Raw genomic sequence first — 17,148 nt, forward strand, 5'->3', positions numbered from 1 at the left:
GTGATTTTGCTGTAACTTTAAATTCTTATGCACATATTTGTAAATCTGCTATTGACTTTGCTCATATACTGCTATTCTAATGTACTGTAAACTGCTTTGGGTGAAGAGTGTATACTTAAAAACAGATAATACATCTAATTATATAAATAAATAAATGATATATCCTGTTTTTCCTTGAAGAAAGCAAAATGTTCTTACCTGTTAGAAAATGTTCTCGGAGGTCAGTAGGATATGCAACCATATAAACACTTCCTCCTCTCCTTATTGAGTTGTTCAGGTAAGATATAGCCAAAAAACATGTGTTGCCAGAGTAGGTAAATGGACCACTGTTGTTAATCCTGTCAGAACTGAGAAGGAGACCAGACTTCAGAGAGTATATTTTTATTTATTGTTCAGTAAATGGTTGACAACTGTAAATCAGCAGTTGTAAAGCGATTCCAATGCCCCAAGTGGGTTGACTTTAATGGTTCAATACTGTAATCAGCACTGGATATAAAACTATTTCAGTCCCTCGACACGGGACACTGTTTTACCAGAGGCTGCATTGGGAGGGAGAGCCTTGGTCCCGTGTCGAGGGACTGAAATCTCTTTATAACCGATGCTGATTTACAGTTGTCAACCATTTACTGAACAGTGAAAAAAAATATATACTCTTTGAAGTATAGGCCATCTGATCTCCTGCTTACTTCTGACAGGATTATTAACAGTCCATTTACCTACTCTGGCAACACACATTTTTTGGTTGTATCTTGTTTGTGTTTGCCTTATTTTCTACATGTTTTTGGTTATCAAAATATATTATAGAACAGAAGGGGGGGAGCTCCTCAAGCTGGCATGTATGTGGAAAATTCTACACATGCTTGGAAAAGCATGAAAACTTTATTCAGAACTCTGAGACTATTGGTGGTGTTGAATGACATCACCCATTTGTGACTTAATTTTCCTTCTGTTCTTGGAAAATACTTGCTACAGGTAAGCATCCTTGCTTTCCTTGGAATTGAAATTAAATCCTAATGTTGGTGAATAGGTTCATTCCATCTGAAAGTTGTTGAATAGTATTAGAACATGCCCAGGAGGGAAAGGTTAGGACAGCTGTTATATTTGGTGATTTGATAATTAGGAAGGTAGATACTTGGGTAGCTGGTGGACATGAGGATTCTTGGTAAATTGCCTGCCTGGTACGAAGGTGGTGGACCTCAAGCATCACATAGATAGGATTTTAGATAGTGCTGGGGAGGTGCCAGCTGTCTTGGTGTATATGGGGGACCAATGACATAGGAAAGTGCAGGAGGGAGGTTCTGGAAGCCAAATTTAGGGTTTTAGGTAGAAAGCTGAAATCCACAAACTTCAGGGTAGCATTCTCAGAAATGTTCCATGTACAGCACCCCAGAGGTTGGCAGAGCTCCAGAATCTCAATGCGTGGATTTGACAAATGGTGCAGGGAAGAAGGTTTAGATTTGTTAGGAACTGGACTTCATTTTGAGAGAGTGGGGGTCTTTTCTGAAAGGATGGGCTCCACCTTAACCAAAGTGGAACCAGGCTGCTGGCACTAACCTTTAAAAAGGATATAGCGCAGATTTTAAATTAGATGGGGGAAAGTAGACAGTCACTCCGAAGCGTATAGTTCGGAATGATGATTCTTTGAAGGATACTAAGAACAGGTCAAATAGGGCATCCCAGTAGAGAGGTTGCAATAAATATCAAAGTGGATCAAGTGCCTTTAAGTAAAATGCAGAAAGATTCCAAATTACCTCATCAACTGATGAGCAGGTTGTTAATACAAACTATAAACATACTTTGAAATGTCTGTATACAAATATTAGAAGTCTAAAAAATAAGATGGGAGGGTTAGTGTATAGCACTGGAAAAAGAAGTAGATATAATTGGCATCTGAGACCTGGAGGAAGGAGGATAACCAATGGGACACTGTGATACCAGGGTACAAACTATATCAAAATGATAGGATAGATCAAATTGGTGGAGGGGTGGCACTATATGTTAGAGAGCATTGAGTCAAACGATAAAAGTTCTGCAGGAAACAAAATGCAATGTTGAATCTTTATGGATAGAAATTCCAGGTGAAATGGGGAATAAAATAGTAGTAGGGGTGTATTACCGTCCACCTGGCCAGAATGAACTAACAGATAATGACGGACCGACAGGCGCCTGCGGGGAGGGACCCCCTAACATGGCGCTTGCCGGCCCGGCGTCACCCACCCCTCGTTCCCCCTGCGGCGATTTACCTTGTCCCGCCCCGGGATCGACTTACCGTGGGGATCCCGGGGCGGAGCATTCAGGCGGCAGCGATGGGAGGGCCCCGGCCCAGAGGGCGCTTCGGCAAGGCCGGGGCATGATGGCGGGGGCGCGATGACGTCGCCGCGCAGACGGGCGGCGACGTCGTCGCGCCAGAGCGCAACGACGCGATGATCCCGGCCCGAGGTCTCGCGAGACCTCGGGCCTTAAAAGACGGAACAAGCGCCGGGCCAGGCCTTTTCAGCTGGCCGGCGCTCGCGTTTTGCTCGCAGTCGGAGCCCCCACACTCGCGACCCCGGAGAGACCACGCGGTTCGTCGGAGCCGGCAGGACAGGGAACGGGCCGAGGGATAGCCCCACGCGACAAGCGGTCGGGGTGGCGCGGCGGCGGCGGCACAGGGAGGAGATATTAAGCAATAAATAAAAAAAAAAAAAAAAAAGGGGGGGAGAGAGCCGCCAGCCTCCGCGGTTGCCGTTGCCCGGGCTCCCAGCACTCGGTGGCCACGTGGCAGGCTAGGCCCGAGAGAGAACAGAGGACGGTGAAGGGTGCGATCAGAGGACCTCCGGTGCTGCAGGGTCGACTGCACAGGCTGGTACCACGCTTGTCGGCAGCTGCTGTAGTGCCGTATTTACGGACTGGATTATAGCTTGGCAGGACCACGCTGCAGGGGACCATAGTGGATACCAGGAATTGGACCCGGAGTGAACCTTACGCAGCAGAACTGTGAGTACTTGGTTATACGTGCCGGGGTACAGAACCGGGGAGTTGTAAGACTTGAAACGGAGTCGTGAGGTTTAAAGCAGAGATTGACTTTCCGGGGACTTTTAAGTGGAGAGAGACTTTCAAGGCTGGGAGTGACTTTTATTGTGGGAGTGACTTTGAAAGCAGAGAGCCGGTTACAACGGAGTGGGACCTTTAAAGCAGGAAGAGACTTTAAAGCCAAGAGACTTTTACAGCGGAGAGAGGCTTTTAAAGCTGTGGAAAACTTTACCTCGCAGGATGGCAGGTAAAGGAACAAAGGCAGGCCCGATTACGAGGCAGACAAGGGGGCGGAGCCGGCATCCGAAGGCGGTCGAGCCACGGAAGGAGACCCCAGAGAGACCAGATCGCGCAGGAAAAGGGGGCGGACAGCAGGGCAAACGCCCCCGGACAGTCAGCGCTAAGGCACAAGGAAGGGTGCCAACGCAAGCTGGAAAAGGAAACAAGAAGCAGACTGGGAGAAATGCGAAGGGAGCGACACCGGCGGCGGAAGAGGACACAGAGACCGTAGAGGCTAGAGGCTCGACCGCGACGCAGCCAGAGGCCGGTCGGTACAGTGCGACACCGTGGGGCTGGCCGTCGTGGCCTTTGGCGGGGCCTTCTGGAGCGGAGGCATCATCATCAGCGCAGAGGACACAAGAGGGCGGACCCTTCGGCTACAACGCATGGCAAGCACAGATGTACCCGCCATGGTGGCAGGTCCCACCGCCATGGTATACAGCACCCACAAGCAGCGCGGGCGGTCAGACGTCGGCCGGAGGAACGAGAGGGGAGACGGCGCAAGACACGGCGGAGAGGAGTAACACAGCCGTCGCTCCCGTGGAGGCGACAACTCGGGGCGAGGACAGTGACGCCATTGGGCAGGCATTGGCGCCATCACGCGAAGTAGAGCTGGCACGAGCGGTGCATGACGAGGAGATCGGAAGCCGGGATGGAAGGATGGCATCGACCAGAGACACAAAAGGCAAGAGGGTTAAGAGGAAGAGACACGAAAGTGACTCCTCAGGGCGATCCTCAGGGGAGGAGTCGGAGGAGAGCGAGGCGTCTGTTGACTCGGCAGCCTCCGCAGCACGAGACACGGGGGCCGCCAGCGCGGCCGCAGTAGCTCTACCAAACTTAGACGAATTGTGGGAGAGTGTGCCGAAGGCATTGCGGAGCAAAATCCGAAAACGTGAATACATTGACATATTCACAATATTAGAGGGAAGGAAAGGGGCAGCAGAGAAAAGGAAAGGAAAGAAGAAGGAAGAGCAGAAAGGGGCGGAGGTGAAGGTAGCCAGGAACATTACTAATTGGACAAGGGCATTCCTGAGAATGGTTAGCGTAATAGGAAGAGAGGACCCTTCGCAGTACGCTCCCATGTTGAGCTATGCCGACTCTATTTTGGAGGCTTACAAGGAGTATCAAGGGTGGTGTTGGCTGAATTACGATGAGAAATTCAGGGACAGGATGGAAGGCAACAAGAACCTGTCTTGGGCAGCTCAGGACGTGGGATTGTGGCTACGTCAGATGACTAGTAAGGTCATGGAGTCAGGTACGACACGCAAACCGTCAAGGCCATCCGGAGGATCGGGCGGCACGGGTAGTTCTCAGTGGGGGGACAACGGTAATAGCAAGGTATGCTGGCGCTTCAACAAAGCGGGTTGTACCTTCCAGGATTGCCGGTTCAAGCACATATGCGCAGTATGTGCGGCACCACACTCGGCAGCGAGATGTACAAAGAAGGGGCAGGGGTTTGCAGCCGGGAGTAATAGTAAAGGGAAGCAGTGAAGCAGAGGGCAAGGCACCGTCCCCAGTGCGGCTATCTGCCATGGTTGAGTGGTTGGATAAATACCCAAAGCACAGGGAGGCCAAACAGTTACGGGACGGTTTCGAATCCGGTTTTAGGATCCCCTTTCAGGGTAGGATTACGGGCACGGATTACACTAATTCAGCATCAGCAGTAAGGCAAGCAGACATAGTTCAGAAAAAGGTTGAGAGGGAGATCGAGTTGGGCAGGATGGCGGGACCCTTCGCGGACCCTCCATTTGATAACATGATGTTGTCGCCTCTGGCGGTAGTACCAAAAAAGGAACGGGGCGAGTTCAGGCTCATACAGAACCTATCTTACCCGCCGGGGCGTTCTGTGAACGATGGTTTGCCGGAAGAGGCGTGTACAGTGCAATACGCCTCATTTGACCAGGCAGTGGCACTAGTAAGGCGCTGCGGGGAAGGCGCATTGTTGGCAAAAGCAGATATTAAATCGGCTTTCAGATTGCTTCCGGTGCACCCCGACAACTTTCCCATTCTGGGCTTTCACTTTCAGGGGTCATACTATTTCGACAAATGCATGCCGATGGGGTGCTCCGTGTCTTGTGCATATTTTGAAATGTTTAGTACATTCTTGCATTGGGTGTTACAGCAGAGGGCGGGGAATGCGAACGTGGCGCATTACCTCGACGATTTCTTATTCGTGGGGCCAGCGCATGCTGACACTTGTGCCAAAACTTTGGCTGCATTCCAAGACATGGCACAAGAATTCGGGGTTCCGTTAGCCGGGGAGAAAACGGAAGGACCAGTGACCACTTTATCGTTTTTGGGGATTGAGTTAGACACACTGGCCATGACATCGCGCTTGCCACTAGAAAAGTTGCACAAGTTACGGACCATGCTCGGGCGGGCATTGACGTGCACCAAACTAACGCTAGCGGCTATCCAGTCCATAATAGGAAGTCTAAATTTTGCATGCCGGGTGATTCCAATGGGGAGGGCATTCCTGAGGCGTTTGGCGGATGTGACCAGGGGGGTTAAAAACCCGCGCCATCACATCAGGATCACACAGCCCATAAAGAAGGACATGGTAATGTGGTTGGAATTCCTGGATAACTTTAACGGGATTTCAATATGGCAGGACGAGGCAGTATCAAATTACGATCTGGATATACACACGGACGCATCGGGAGGATGGGGTTTCGGGGCTTACTGCCAGGGCGCCTGGTGCGCCGCACCATGGCCGCCCGAATGGGTACAGAGCGGGTTGGTCAGGAACATTACATTCCTGGAGCTTTTCCCGATATTAGTGGCGATTACGGTCTGGGCGCACAAATTGCGCAACAAAAAGATAGTATTTTGGTCGGACAATTTGGCAGTAGTAACAGTTATTAACAGGCAAGCAGCACGCTGCTCCAAAGTGGCAGAACTGCTTAGGGAGGTGGTATTGCAGGGCCTGCGACTTAACACAACAATACGGGCCAGGCACGTGCCCGGTGTTCAAAACCAGGTGGCAGATGCGCTATCCCGAGCTAAGTGGGATCTCTTTCATCAACAGGTCCCGGAGGCAGACTGCGAGGGAACCCCCATACCGCATCGGTTATGGCTGATTGGAATGTAACAGAATGGGCACTCCTGAAGGCATCCGTGGCTCCAGCGACATGGAAGGCCTACTGCAAGGGGTTTACCAGAGTACAGGCCTTTGTAAGAGAGCAGGGATGGCAAGGGGGTAGGATAGAGGGTAGGCACATAGAGCGATTCGTGGCCTGGGCAAAAGAGGAGGGTCTATCCAGGGGAACAACAGTAAATCAGCTGGCGGGCTTTGCTTTCTTTATGAAGGCGCAAGGCTTGGGAGACCCCCTGGACAACTTCATGGTCAAGAAATTACTGGCGGGATGGGCCAGGACAGTAGCCTGGAAGGGAGATAGGAGGCGGCCAATAACCCATGAGATATTGGTGCGTTTATGGTACGCAGCCGAGCAGGTTTGTTCTGGCGGGTTCGAGGTGGTATTGTTCAGGGCCGCCTTTTGCACGGCGTTCTTCGCGGCCTTAAGGGTCAGCGAATTGGTGGCGGCATCCAAAAAGGATGTGGGAAATGACGGCATATTATTTCACAATGTGGTGGTCGAGGGACAGACAATTAGACTAAAGGTACACAAATCAAAGACCGACCAGAGGGCAAAAGGGGTAGAGATAAGGTTGGCACAGGTGACGTCGCAAGTGACATGCCCAGTGAGGAACGTGTTAAAGTTCCTGCAGATTAGACCAAAAGGGGGCTTCCATTTATTAATTCACGAGGACGGGGTACCATTAACTAAATTTCAGTTTGCGGCAGTGCTACGAAAGGGATTGGTCTACATTGGGCTAAACCCGGGAGAGTACGGAACTCATTCGTTCCGGATTGGGGCGGCGACAAGCGCAGCCCAGGCGGGTTTACCTATGGAGGTCATACAAAAGATTGGTAGGTGGCAATCGGCAGCGGCCAAGAGATACGTAAGGCCGGGGGCCGTGCAATTGGGTCACTAATCATGTAATTCATCTTACCTACAGGTCAGTGCCTCCGAAGAAAGATAGTGTGGGTTGTGGGGCACTCTTTCGTACATTGGGCGGCCAAGAGAGCCCGTGAGAGGACATACGGAGCCCACCTGGGGCTGGCGCCAAAGGGAATCTCCCTGACATGGATGGGAATCCGTGGAATGAGATGGGAACAACTGATCCCGGAGATTCAGAACAGCCTGCGTACCCGCCGGAAGCCAGACGCCATAGTAATACATCTAGGGGGCAACGACCTGGGGGGACAGACAGCTAAGCAGCTCATAGGCAGCATTAAAAGGGATCTCGCGGAGATCCAGAGCTTAACAATGGACACGATCATAATATGGTCCGAAATCATACCCAGGCTAATATGGCAGGGTGACAGATTGTGGGCCAGAGGGCGGAAGAAAGTGAACAGGCAGATCGAGGTATGGGCCCAGACGACGGATATTATTACCATACGGCATGAGTGGGCCGACGAGCCATGCTTGGGCCTGTACAGACAGGACCTGATTCACTTATCAGACGTGGGGTACGACATATTTAATAACGCAATACAGGAAGCGTTAGAGCGTGAGCTAAACAAGTTGGGGCCGCAGTAGAGGTGTTGGGGGGTCCGGGACAAGTGTACCACTATCCCGGCCTGGTGGCGGGGGTACCCGAGTCAGGGGGCCCGGAGGGGCCTGGAGGACACGGTGGACAAACCGGGGTCCTAGAGGAAGGAGAAGTGCGTAGAGGTGGGCGTGGGCTGCCCGGGGGGTGGCCCCTCGGCTTGGACATGGCGAGGGGCCGGACAGATCGTGTGGCGGACTGGCTAAAATGGCGGACGCCGGTACGAAGCCTGGTTTAGTTATATTTGACGCACGTACTAATACTCGGGTATCATAATTGTTTGGTTTATGTTAATTATTTAATAAATGCTGCGGCCTGTTTTCACCAACAACGGTAAATGTGTGATTATTGCTGGTTATCTGATAGGGAGAAGGGAGGGGAGGGACGCGGGAGTGCAAGCTGCCAATGTTATGAAATGCTAGAAGAAATTAGGTAAGCTAACAAAACCAGCAGCACAGTAATAATGAGTGATTTCAATTACCCCAGTATCGATTGGGTGAATGTTACAACAACACATTCTAGAAAAGTAAAGTGCCTTTACTTCATGGAGCAACTGGTATGAGAACTAACAAGAGGGGTAAACTATTTTAGACCTAGTCCTTAGTGAGAGGTAAGTGTTGGAGCCACTTGGCAATAGTGATCACAACATTATTAAATTTACTTAATACTTGTAGGGAGCGCAAAAAATGAAATCTACAGCGACATTTTACTTTCAAAAAGTTGACTAAAAATGAAAATGGTTAAGAAAAAAACAGAAAGGAGCAACTGCAATGTTTAAAAGTTTAGCTCAGGCATGGATGTTTAAAAAAAATACTATCTTGGAAGCCCAGAACAGATGCATTCTACGCATTAGAAATGGTGGAAAAGAAGGATAAACGACTACCGGCATAGTTAAAAGGGGAGGGGAGAGAGGCTATAATATCTTTCAAAAAATGGAAAATGGATCCGAATGAAAAAAACAGGCAACAGCAATAAGTATAGTCTAGTGAGTCTGACATATGTGCCTGGCAAAATGGTAGAAACTATCAGAACAAAATTGCTGTGAACATATAGATAAGTGTAGTTTATTGGGACAAAGTCAACATGGATTTAGCCAAGGGAAGTCTTGCCTTACAAATTTGCTACATTTTTTTAAAGGCATAAATAATCGCGGATAAAGGAGAGCCAGTTGATAAGTGTATCTGGATTTCCAGAAAGCATTTGACAATGTCCCTCATGAGTCATCTTAGGAAATTTAAAAAGTCATGGGTCAGTGGGTAGTGTCCTATTGTGGATAGTCACCTGGTTAAAATAAAGAAGAGAGTAGGACTAAACAGTAAATTTTCCCAGTGGGAACAAGGTAAACAGTGGTGTGCCCTAGGGATCTGTTCTGGGACCCCTGCTTTTTAATATATTTATAAACGACCTGGAAATTCAAACAAGTAGTGAGGTGATCAAATTTGCAGATGAACAAAATTATTCAAAGTTGTTAGATCACAAGAGGATTGCGAGAAATCGCAAGAGAACATTGCAAAACTGGGAGATGGCATGCAAATGAAATGTAATGTAGACAAGTGCAAAGTGATGTACTTAGGGAAGAGTAACCCAAATTATAGCTACATAATGCAAGTTTCCACACTAGGAGACACCACTCAGGAAAAGGATCTAGGTATCATTGAAAATGTGCTGAAATCATCTGCTAAGTGTGCTGCAGCAGCAGCCAAAAAAGCACATAGAATGCTAGGGATTATTAGGAGCGGAGATTAAAACAGAATATCATAATGCCTCTTATTGCTCCTAGGTGAGACCTCATCTTGAGTATTGTGTGCAGTTCTGATAACCATATCTCAAAAAAGATATAGCAGAATTAGAAAAGGTACAGAAAAGGGTGACCAAGATGATAAAGGGGATGGAGCAATTCTCTTATGAAGAAAGGCTAAAGAGGTTAGTATTGTTCAGCTTGGAGAAGAGACAGCTGAGGGGAGATGTGATAGGTGTCTATAAAATGAGTGGAATGGAATGAGTAAACGTTAATCGTTTACTCTTTCGAAAAGTAAGAAGAACAGGGGACACACAATGAAGTTACTAGGTAATACATTTAAAACTAAGAGAAAATATTTTTTTTTTACTCAATGCATATTTAAGCTCTGGAATTTGTTGCTAGAGGATGTGGTGAAACCTATTAATGTAGCTGCATTTAAAAAAGGTTTGGACAAGTTCCTGGAGGAAAGGTCCGTTAACCATTATTAAGGTAGAGTTGCAGAAATCCACTGCTTATTCATGGGATATGTATCTTGGAATCGATCTACCCCTTGGGATCCTGCCAGGTACTTGTGACCTGGCTTGGCCATTGTTGGAAACAGGATACTGGGCTTGAGATGGTCCCTTGGTCTGACCCAATATGGCAAGCCTTTTATGTTCTTATGTAAAAATTATGCGGCCTGTGGCTATTTTGTGTCAGCATTATGAACCACATAATACCTCAGTTTTTGCTTTAAAACTTTCAACACATCTTACATTTGTAACTACATCAAAATGTCCAGCTGTACTAAACTTGTATTCTGAGAAGCATTTTGGAATTAATGCAAAATAAACATTCTGAGACTGAGTGCTTTTAAAGCTGTTAGTTGTTTTGTCTTTAGTATGCATTATAAAAATAAATGTAACCTGGAACCAACTTGGTCTCTGTAATTGTGTGGTCTATTAATCGAAATGGCTGATTGAGAGTTAAATTTAAAACATTCAAATGATGTTCCTCGTAAACAATAATCATTCATTGTTTGCTATTGGTAAAATACGATATTAGTTTTTCAATATTATATTCTTTTGCAGAGCTCTCTAATAAATATTCGGAAGCAGTTTTTGGCAGCATTAGAGTCCATGAAGGAGTTCTGGGATGTTATGGATGAAATTGATGAGAAGACTTGGGTACTTGAACCAGAAAAACCCACACGGAATGCCACAACGAGAAGAATTGCAGTAGGTGGTAAAAGTTTACATGTTTGTTTTCTTTCACCAAAAATATTTTAAAGTGTCATACATTAAAAATGAAAATCTAATTTCTATTATAATGCAAAAGAAGTGCATTTATTTTTTAGTTGCTTTTTATCCCTTCAAACATTTTGTTTATAGCATCTGTACCTCCCTACAACTTTGACTTTAAAATTCAAAAAGGGACACAGGTGATATTCAGAATGAAGTACTGAAAATTCTTTAAATTTCTTTAAGTTCACTATGACATATCCTATCAGCAGACGTCTTACAAATTAATGGAGGGAGGCATGAGAAATGTTTGTTCTCCTAGGACAAGTAGGATGGTAGTCCTCTGATGTGGGTGTCATCATTTGATGGAGCCCGGCATGGAAAACTTTTGTCAAAGTTTCTAGAAGCTTTGACCAGCACACTGAGAATGCCCAGCATGCCACTATCCACGCGTCCATGCGAGGTCCCCCTTCAGTCTCTTCTTTTCCACAGTGTAGTTGCCTCACAGTTCGTGGAGCTCTTCCATTTTCTTGTTTTTTCTTGACAAGTATCGTGTCTTTTTCCTGTTTCTCTTCGTCGAGTCCCCCGTTGTGATCGGTGCCTTCTCGGTATGATAGGTTTTTTGCTGCTTTTGCGGTCAGTTCCAGACTTCTCGCCTCATTGACCACATGCCAGGTGTTTTTTCATGGCGTCAACTGGTTTTCGGTGGTGCCCCAATGCCCATGGACTATGTCCATTACAGATCTGCATGAGGTTTGCTTCCTCTGCCTGAGGGCCTCGTACAACGTCTGAGGGTGTCTGTGTGACCGGATGACCCCCAAGAGCCGTCAGGCGTGCCTCGATAAGGTGGAGAAGCTTAGGGTTCTTCCAAGTCGGTTCCTTCCGCTCCTGATTTTGGAGCCCATGATGCCGAGAAGTCGCAGGGAGCCCCTCAATATGCTCCCTCTCACTGTTCCTCTCGCCGGGTCTTCAAAGGATCGCAGGGACGGTGAGAAGAAGCATGGTGCTTTCACCGCTCTTCCGGACATCGGGGTCCTCCGCCTTCTCGGCAACGGGGAAAGACTGGGCCGAGCACCGTGGGAGATCCTGCAAGCATTGCCGCCGTTCGCCGTCTATGCACAGCTCCGATTCTGGAACGGTACCGGCAGCTGCCATACTGCCACCGAAATGACACCGACCATTGGAGGCCCTATCCTTCGATACCCCCGGGAGTCCCAGGCATTTCCCACCTATATTGGTGCCGGGCACCGTGCCTCCTCTGAGACCTGTCAAGAGGTGGTGCAGGTGTGGGCCTGGGATCTATCTTAGGGGATGTCGCTACAAGTGACATTCCTGCCTGGAAATCTAAACATGCTGGCGGACCGGCTGAGTAGTTCTTTCCAGCCATATGAGTGGTCCCTCAACCCGGAAGTAGCGGCCAAGCTCTTTCATCGGTAGGGTACATCAGATGTGGATCTCTTCACCTCCTTACACAATCACAAAGTGAGCAAGTTTTGCTCCCTATTGCCTGGAGGCAGACACCTGGTGTGCGATGCCTTCTCCCTCTTGGAAATCATACCACAATTCTGTGGTATCAGATTTGTAGTCTGTGGCACATTTTTGGTGGCTTATAAAATGAAGTGCTGGTGGGAACAGTAAATATGAGGGATTTTTTTAACATAAATTTTATGAGTAGAAATGAGAAATTTTACAGTGATGATTATTAGCACAGCATCAGATATGGTCTTAAACAGAGGCTGTCAGATTATGTAAGGCATTACATACTATTAGCATTCAGTATCTGATACATTGCAATTAAAGAAAATCAATTGCATATTATAAGGGATCGCTCGCTCGTCTCTTTGGCTGGAACAGTGCTTTCATCAATCATTGCTCATGCTGCCTCCATTTTTGTCATGGCACCTAGCCTGAGCGTATGTATGTGTGGTGTCTTCCTGAAGAGCAAGTTTGTGCTGCCTAGGCTGCAGGTTTCAGTGAACTTCAAGAGGATAGAAACCTCTCAGATCAGAGCCCTTTTAGCCAGCTTAGTTTACTCTAGTTTAGCGGTTCTTAACCGGTGTGTCATGGCACACTAGTGTGTCGCGAAGCACCGGCAGATGTTGCTCTTCTCCCCTCCCCCCCTTTCTCCTCAGCGAGATGAACACTGCTGCCGTTCCTGCCTGGGCTATCAGCATGTTCAAGCGTCGAGGGGAATGGCAGCAGTGTTTGTAGAAGCCAGTAACAGGAACATGATCTTTACTTCTTCCCACACTTGTGGCCCGGAAGAGGAAGTGATGTTTACAGAGCACATGGGAAGAAGAAAAGGCCATGCATGCTTGCTGCTGCTGCAGAAATCACATCCCAAGGCTCTCCCCGGTCCCACTACACTCAGAAGTTTGCCAGTGCTGATCATCGCAGCACTGAGCAGTCAGCTGAGAATGTGGCCGCCAGGATTTCCTGCTGCGCAGTTGTTGGGGAAATCCATCCATTAGCTGCCCTGACCCAGAGCTGAAGATCAGTGCTGGCTGGCCACTTTGCCAAGAGCTGCAGGAGTACGGTGCCATTGCCCTGGCTCTGACCTCCCCTTCTTTCGCCAGCACAACACCACCAAGAAAATATAAAAATAATAATCAAACCAAAAAATAATAATAAAAGGCTGGGGTGGGGGAGAAGAAAAAGCACAGAATTACATTCTAGGCTGACTGCTCTGTGCCATGATAGCAGCACAAGCAAACAGCTGACTGCTGCCTTCTTGCCGCTGCGGGGTGGGGGAGATCACTCATGCTGCAGTTTCCAGCCTGACAGGACCCTGCTTTTAATAGCATACTGGTTACCTTGTGCTGTAGCTGCCATGTGGGGTGGGGGTGAGTGAGTGAGAGAGAGTGTGAGCCAGCATGTGTGTAAATGTATGAGAGAATGTGCGTGTAAGTAAGAGAGAAAATGTGTGAAAGCAAGAAACTGCTCAGGAAAGTCACTGGTGTGTGAGAGAGATTGGTCAGGGAGGTGACTGATGTGAGAGAGAGAGATTGTTCAGGGAGGGTGACTGGTGTGTGTTTGAGAGAGAAAGAGAGACTGGTCAGGGAGGTGACTAGTGTGTGTGAGAGAGAGAAAGAGAGATTGGTCAGGGAGGTGACTGGTTTGTGTGTGTGAGAGAGAAAGAGATTGGTCAGGGAGGTGACTGGTGTGTGTGTGTGAGAGAGAGAAAGAGAGACTGGTCAGGGAGGTGACTAGTGTGTGAGTGAGAGAAAGAGAGATTGGTCAGGGAGGTGACTGGTTTGTGTGTGTGAGAGAGAAAGAGATTGGTCAGGGACGTGACTGTGTGTGAGTGAGAAAGAGATTGGTCAGGGAGGTGACTGGGTTGTATGTGTGAGTGAGAGAGGCATTGGTTGTGTGTGTGAGTATGTGAGTGAGTGAGAGACATTGGTCAGGGAGGTGACTGGGTCGTGTGTGTGAGTGAGAGAGACATTGGTCAGGGAGGTGACTGGGTCGTGTGAGTGAGAGACATTGGTCCGGGAGGTGACTGGGTCATGTGTGTGAGTGAGAGAGACATTGGTCCGGGAGGTGATGTGTGTGAAAGAGAGACATTGGTCAGGGAGATGACGTGTGTGTGTGTGAGAGACATTGGTCAGGGAGGTGACTAGTGTGTGTGTGTGTGTGTGTGTGTGTGTGTGTGTGTGTGTGTGAGAAAGAGACATTGGTCAGAGAGGTGACTGGTGTGTGAGGTAGACTAGTCATGGGCCCTAAGGAAGAATAGCTAGAGGACTGAGCTTCAGCAGCCCTTGCTGCTTCTGGTATGTGCTATTGGCCTACAAGGGAAAGGAGTAGCAGAATTACTGGAGAGGGTAAGTAAAGGTGACTTTTTAAGTTTATCTTTCCTGCTTGACTGCCATTTTAATTATTGGGTATTATGTGATGTGTCTGCTGTTAGAAATATTTTATTGGTGTTTGGAGAATTTTTAATAATTTTGAAAAATGTTAATGATTGGATGTTGTTCCATTTATCAGTTGTTTTGAAACATTTATTATATTCTAGTTTTAGAATTATTTTATATTTCTCGAGGAATGTATAAATAGAAATGTGGAGACAAAAACTGAACTGAAAACAGCAAGAAGCCAAACTCTGTATGCAGTGCAACAACTCAAAAACATTAGCTTTATGGTCATTTTATTCTGTATTTGGTGAGGGTCGTCTGTGTTCTGCGTGTGTGACCCAGCTAAGGGGTGTTCTTTGAACTTGTAGTTTCTTGGTAGGGATCTATAGCAGCTTGGCTTGTTCTCTTTTTCTAATAGGAGGTGTATTGGTGATTAGGGCCTGGTGTAACTTTTGCAGTGCTGAATTTTCATAGGTAGGGTTGTTACTGTTTTGAGTTCTATAATGTAGGTGTAACTTTGTGCACATTAGTTTGTGTACATTATTGCAGATCATGGAAGTCTGTTAGGTGCTATATTTCTGTTTTGCACAGAATGTAGAGTGGCTTTTTTGGGTTTCCATTCCAATTTCTGTTTCCATATTTATAATTTGTGGTCTTTCTGTACTTGATGAAGGTTGATTCTATGTGTGTGACCGAGGTGAAGTATTTTACTGGCATGTAGGCATCAATATTATTAGTTGTGTTTTCTCAATAGAACATTGGTAAATTACTGTTTCCTGGCGTGTAGCCAGATGGACTCAGAACGAATGGGTATAGTATGCTTGTGCTAGCAGTTGGAGATGGATCTGACGTCAGCACGGGTGTATATATACCCCCACAGGAAGCGTAGCAACTTAGTAATTTCCGTCTCCAAAGCAGTTTCGAGAGCCTGCACGCTCGCTGAGCGTGTTTTCCAAATCTACTTTCTATTTTTCTACTTTCTTTTCGCTAAAACTTCTACAGCACCATCGAGCCCCGCACTCCTGCGGTGATAACCCTAAGGTCCCTCCCCCAGTAGAGTTTCCCGGGGTGATTTCCGTGATCCCCCGGAGGTTTAAGTCCTCGGTCCGGTGGCCGAATCGCGGCAGGGACGCAGCCCCCGGGCGAGGTTCGGGTGAGGCATACGAGGCGCCTCAGTCCCGGCGTGGACAAGGCAGCGGGTGCATATCCTCAAATGCGGCGGTGAAGGTACTTGCCCTCTCCCCCCGCAGCCGGAGACCGCCCGGGTTCCAGCCGGGAAGCGCCGAGGATCAGGTAAGGCGTACGTCTTTTACTTCTGGTCTCCGAAGAACCGAGGATCGGCGGTGTGGCACGCCGTGGAGGGCGCCATTTTGTGGCCTTGTTCAGGTATTGAGCGCCCGTAATAGACGCAGGTCTATGACTAAGCGCATATTATATTCCTCATTGTGCGTATATTGAATACCATTGAGCGTGTATTGCTAACTGCTTATTGCTGAGAGCATATTGAATACCATTGAGTGTGTATTGCTAACCGCTTATTGCTGAGAGCATATTGAATACCATTGAGCGTGTATTGCTAACCGCTTATTGCTGAGAGCATATTGCATACAATTGAGCGTGTATTCATGACCGCATATTGCTGAGAGCATATTGCATATCATTGAGCGTATATTGTTAGCCGCATATGGCTGAGCGCTTGTTGTCTTAAGCGTATATAGCTGCCGCATATTATTATTAAGCGCCTGTTGTATTAAGCGCATATTGCTGCCGCATGTTATTAAGCACCTGTTGTATGAAGCGCATATTGCTGCCGCATATTATTATTAAGCGCCTGTTGTATGAAGCGCATATTGCTGCCGCATATTATTATTGTGCGCCTGTTTTATTAAGCGCATATTGCTGCCGCACAATGGAACAGAACGCCTCAGCGTCTTCAGCGGGGGCGCCGCCTGCCTCCGGCATTAAAGCCCTCGGCCTCTGCTCTGCATGCCAGCTTAGAGCCACGCACAGTGAAGAGCCAGACTCCCTATGTGCCCAAGGTGAGGAGGCCGTGGGACCATCGGGCCAGGACCAGTCTCAGCCACGATTTGCTGTCAGTTCCCCAGGGGCAACCCCGGATTTAGCGGTCAATCTCGACCAATCGGGAATCCCGGGGGATCTTGTACCCCGGCGAGTGGAGGCTGCTTCAATTTCCTGGGTGGATCTCTTTAAGGGGATTCATGCCTTTGTACAGATGCAAACGGCTTCCCGTCCAGGCCTGCTGTTCCTGTTGTTCCTGCTGTTTCGGCGGTTCCTGCGGTGGCTGCGACTGCGGCGGCTGCTGCCGCTGCAGTGGCGGCTCCTGCGGATCCTGTTCCTGGACCCTCACGCCCTTATCGTGAGCGGGACCTCCCGCCGCTGGACAGTCCAGATCAGTCAGACCAGGAGG

At 48.1% G+C, this 17,148-nt stretch overlaps 1 protein-coding gene across 3 annotated transcripts in view; it reads left to right on the top strand.

The window, feature by feature from the left end:
- FANCL (FA complementation group L) overlaps nucleotides 1–17,148 on the top strand; it is a 300,676-nt gene that overhangs the window by 176,629 nt on the left and 106,899 nt on the right. For all 3 annotated transcript variants that reach the window (XM_029593734.1, XM_029593737.1, XM_029593735.1), the window contains one exon: nucleotides 10,720–10,870. In XM_029593734.1, coding sequence (XP_029449594.1) covers nucleotides 10,720–10,870 — 151 coding nt within the window. The remainder of the gene's footprint in view (nucleotides 1–10,719; nucleotides 10,871–17,148) is intronic.

This window comes from Rhinatrema bivittatum, chromosome 3, assembly GCF_901001135.1.
Source record: "Rhinatrema bivittatum chromosome 3, aRhiBiv1.1, whole genome shotgun sequence".
In the NCBI taxonomy this organism is placed as follows: Eukaryota; Metazoa; Chordata; class Amphibia; order Gymnophiona; family Rhinatrematidae; genus Rhinatrema; species Rhinatrema bivittatum.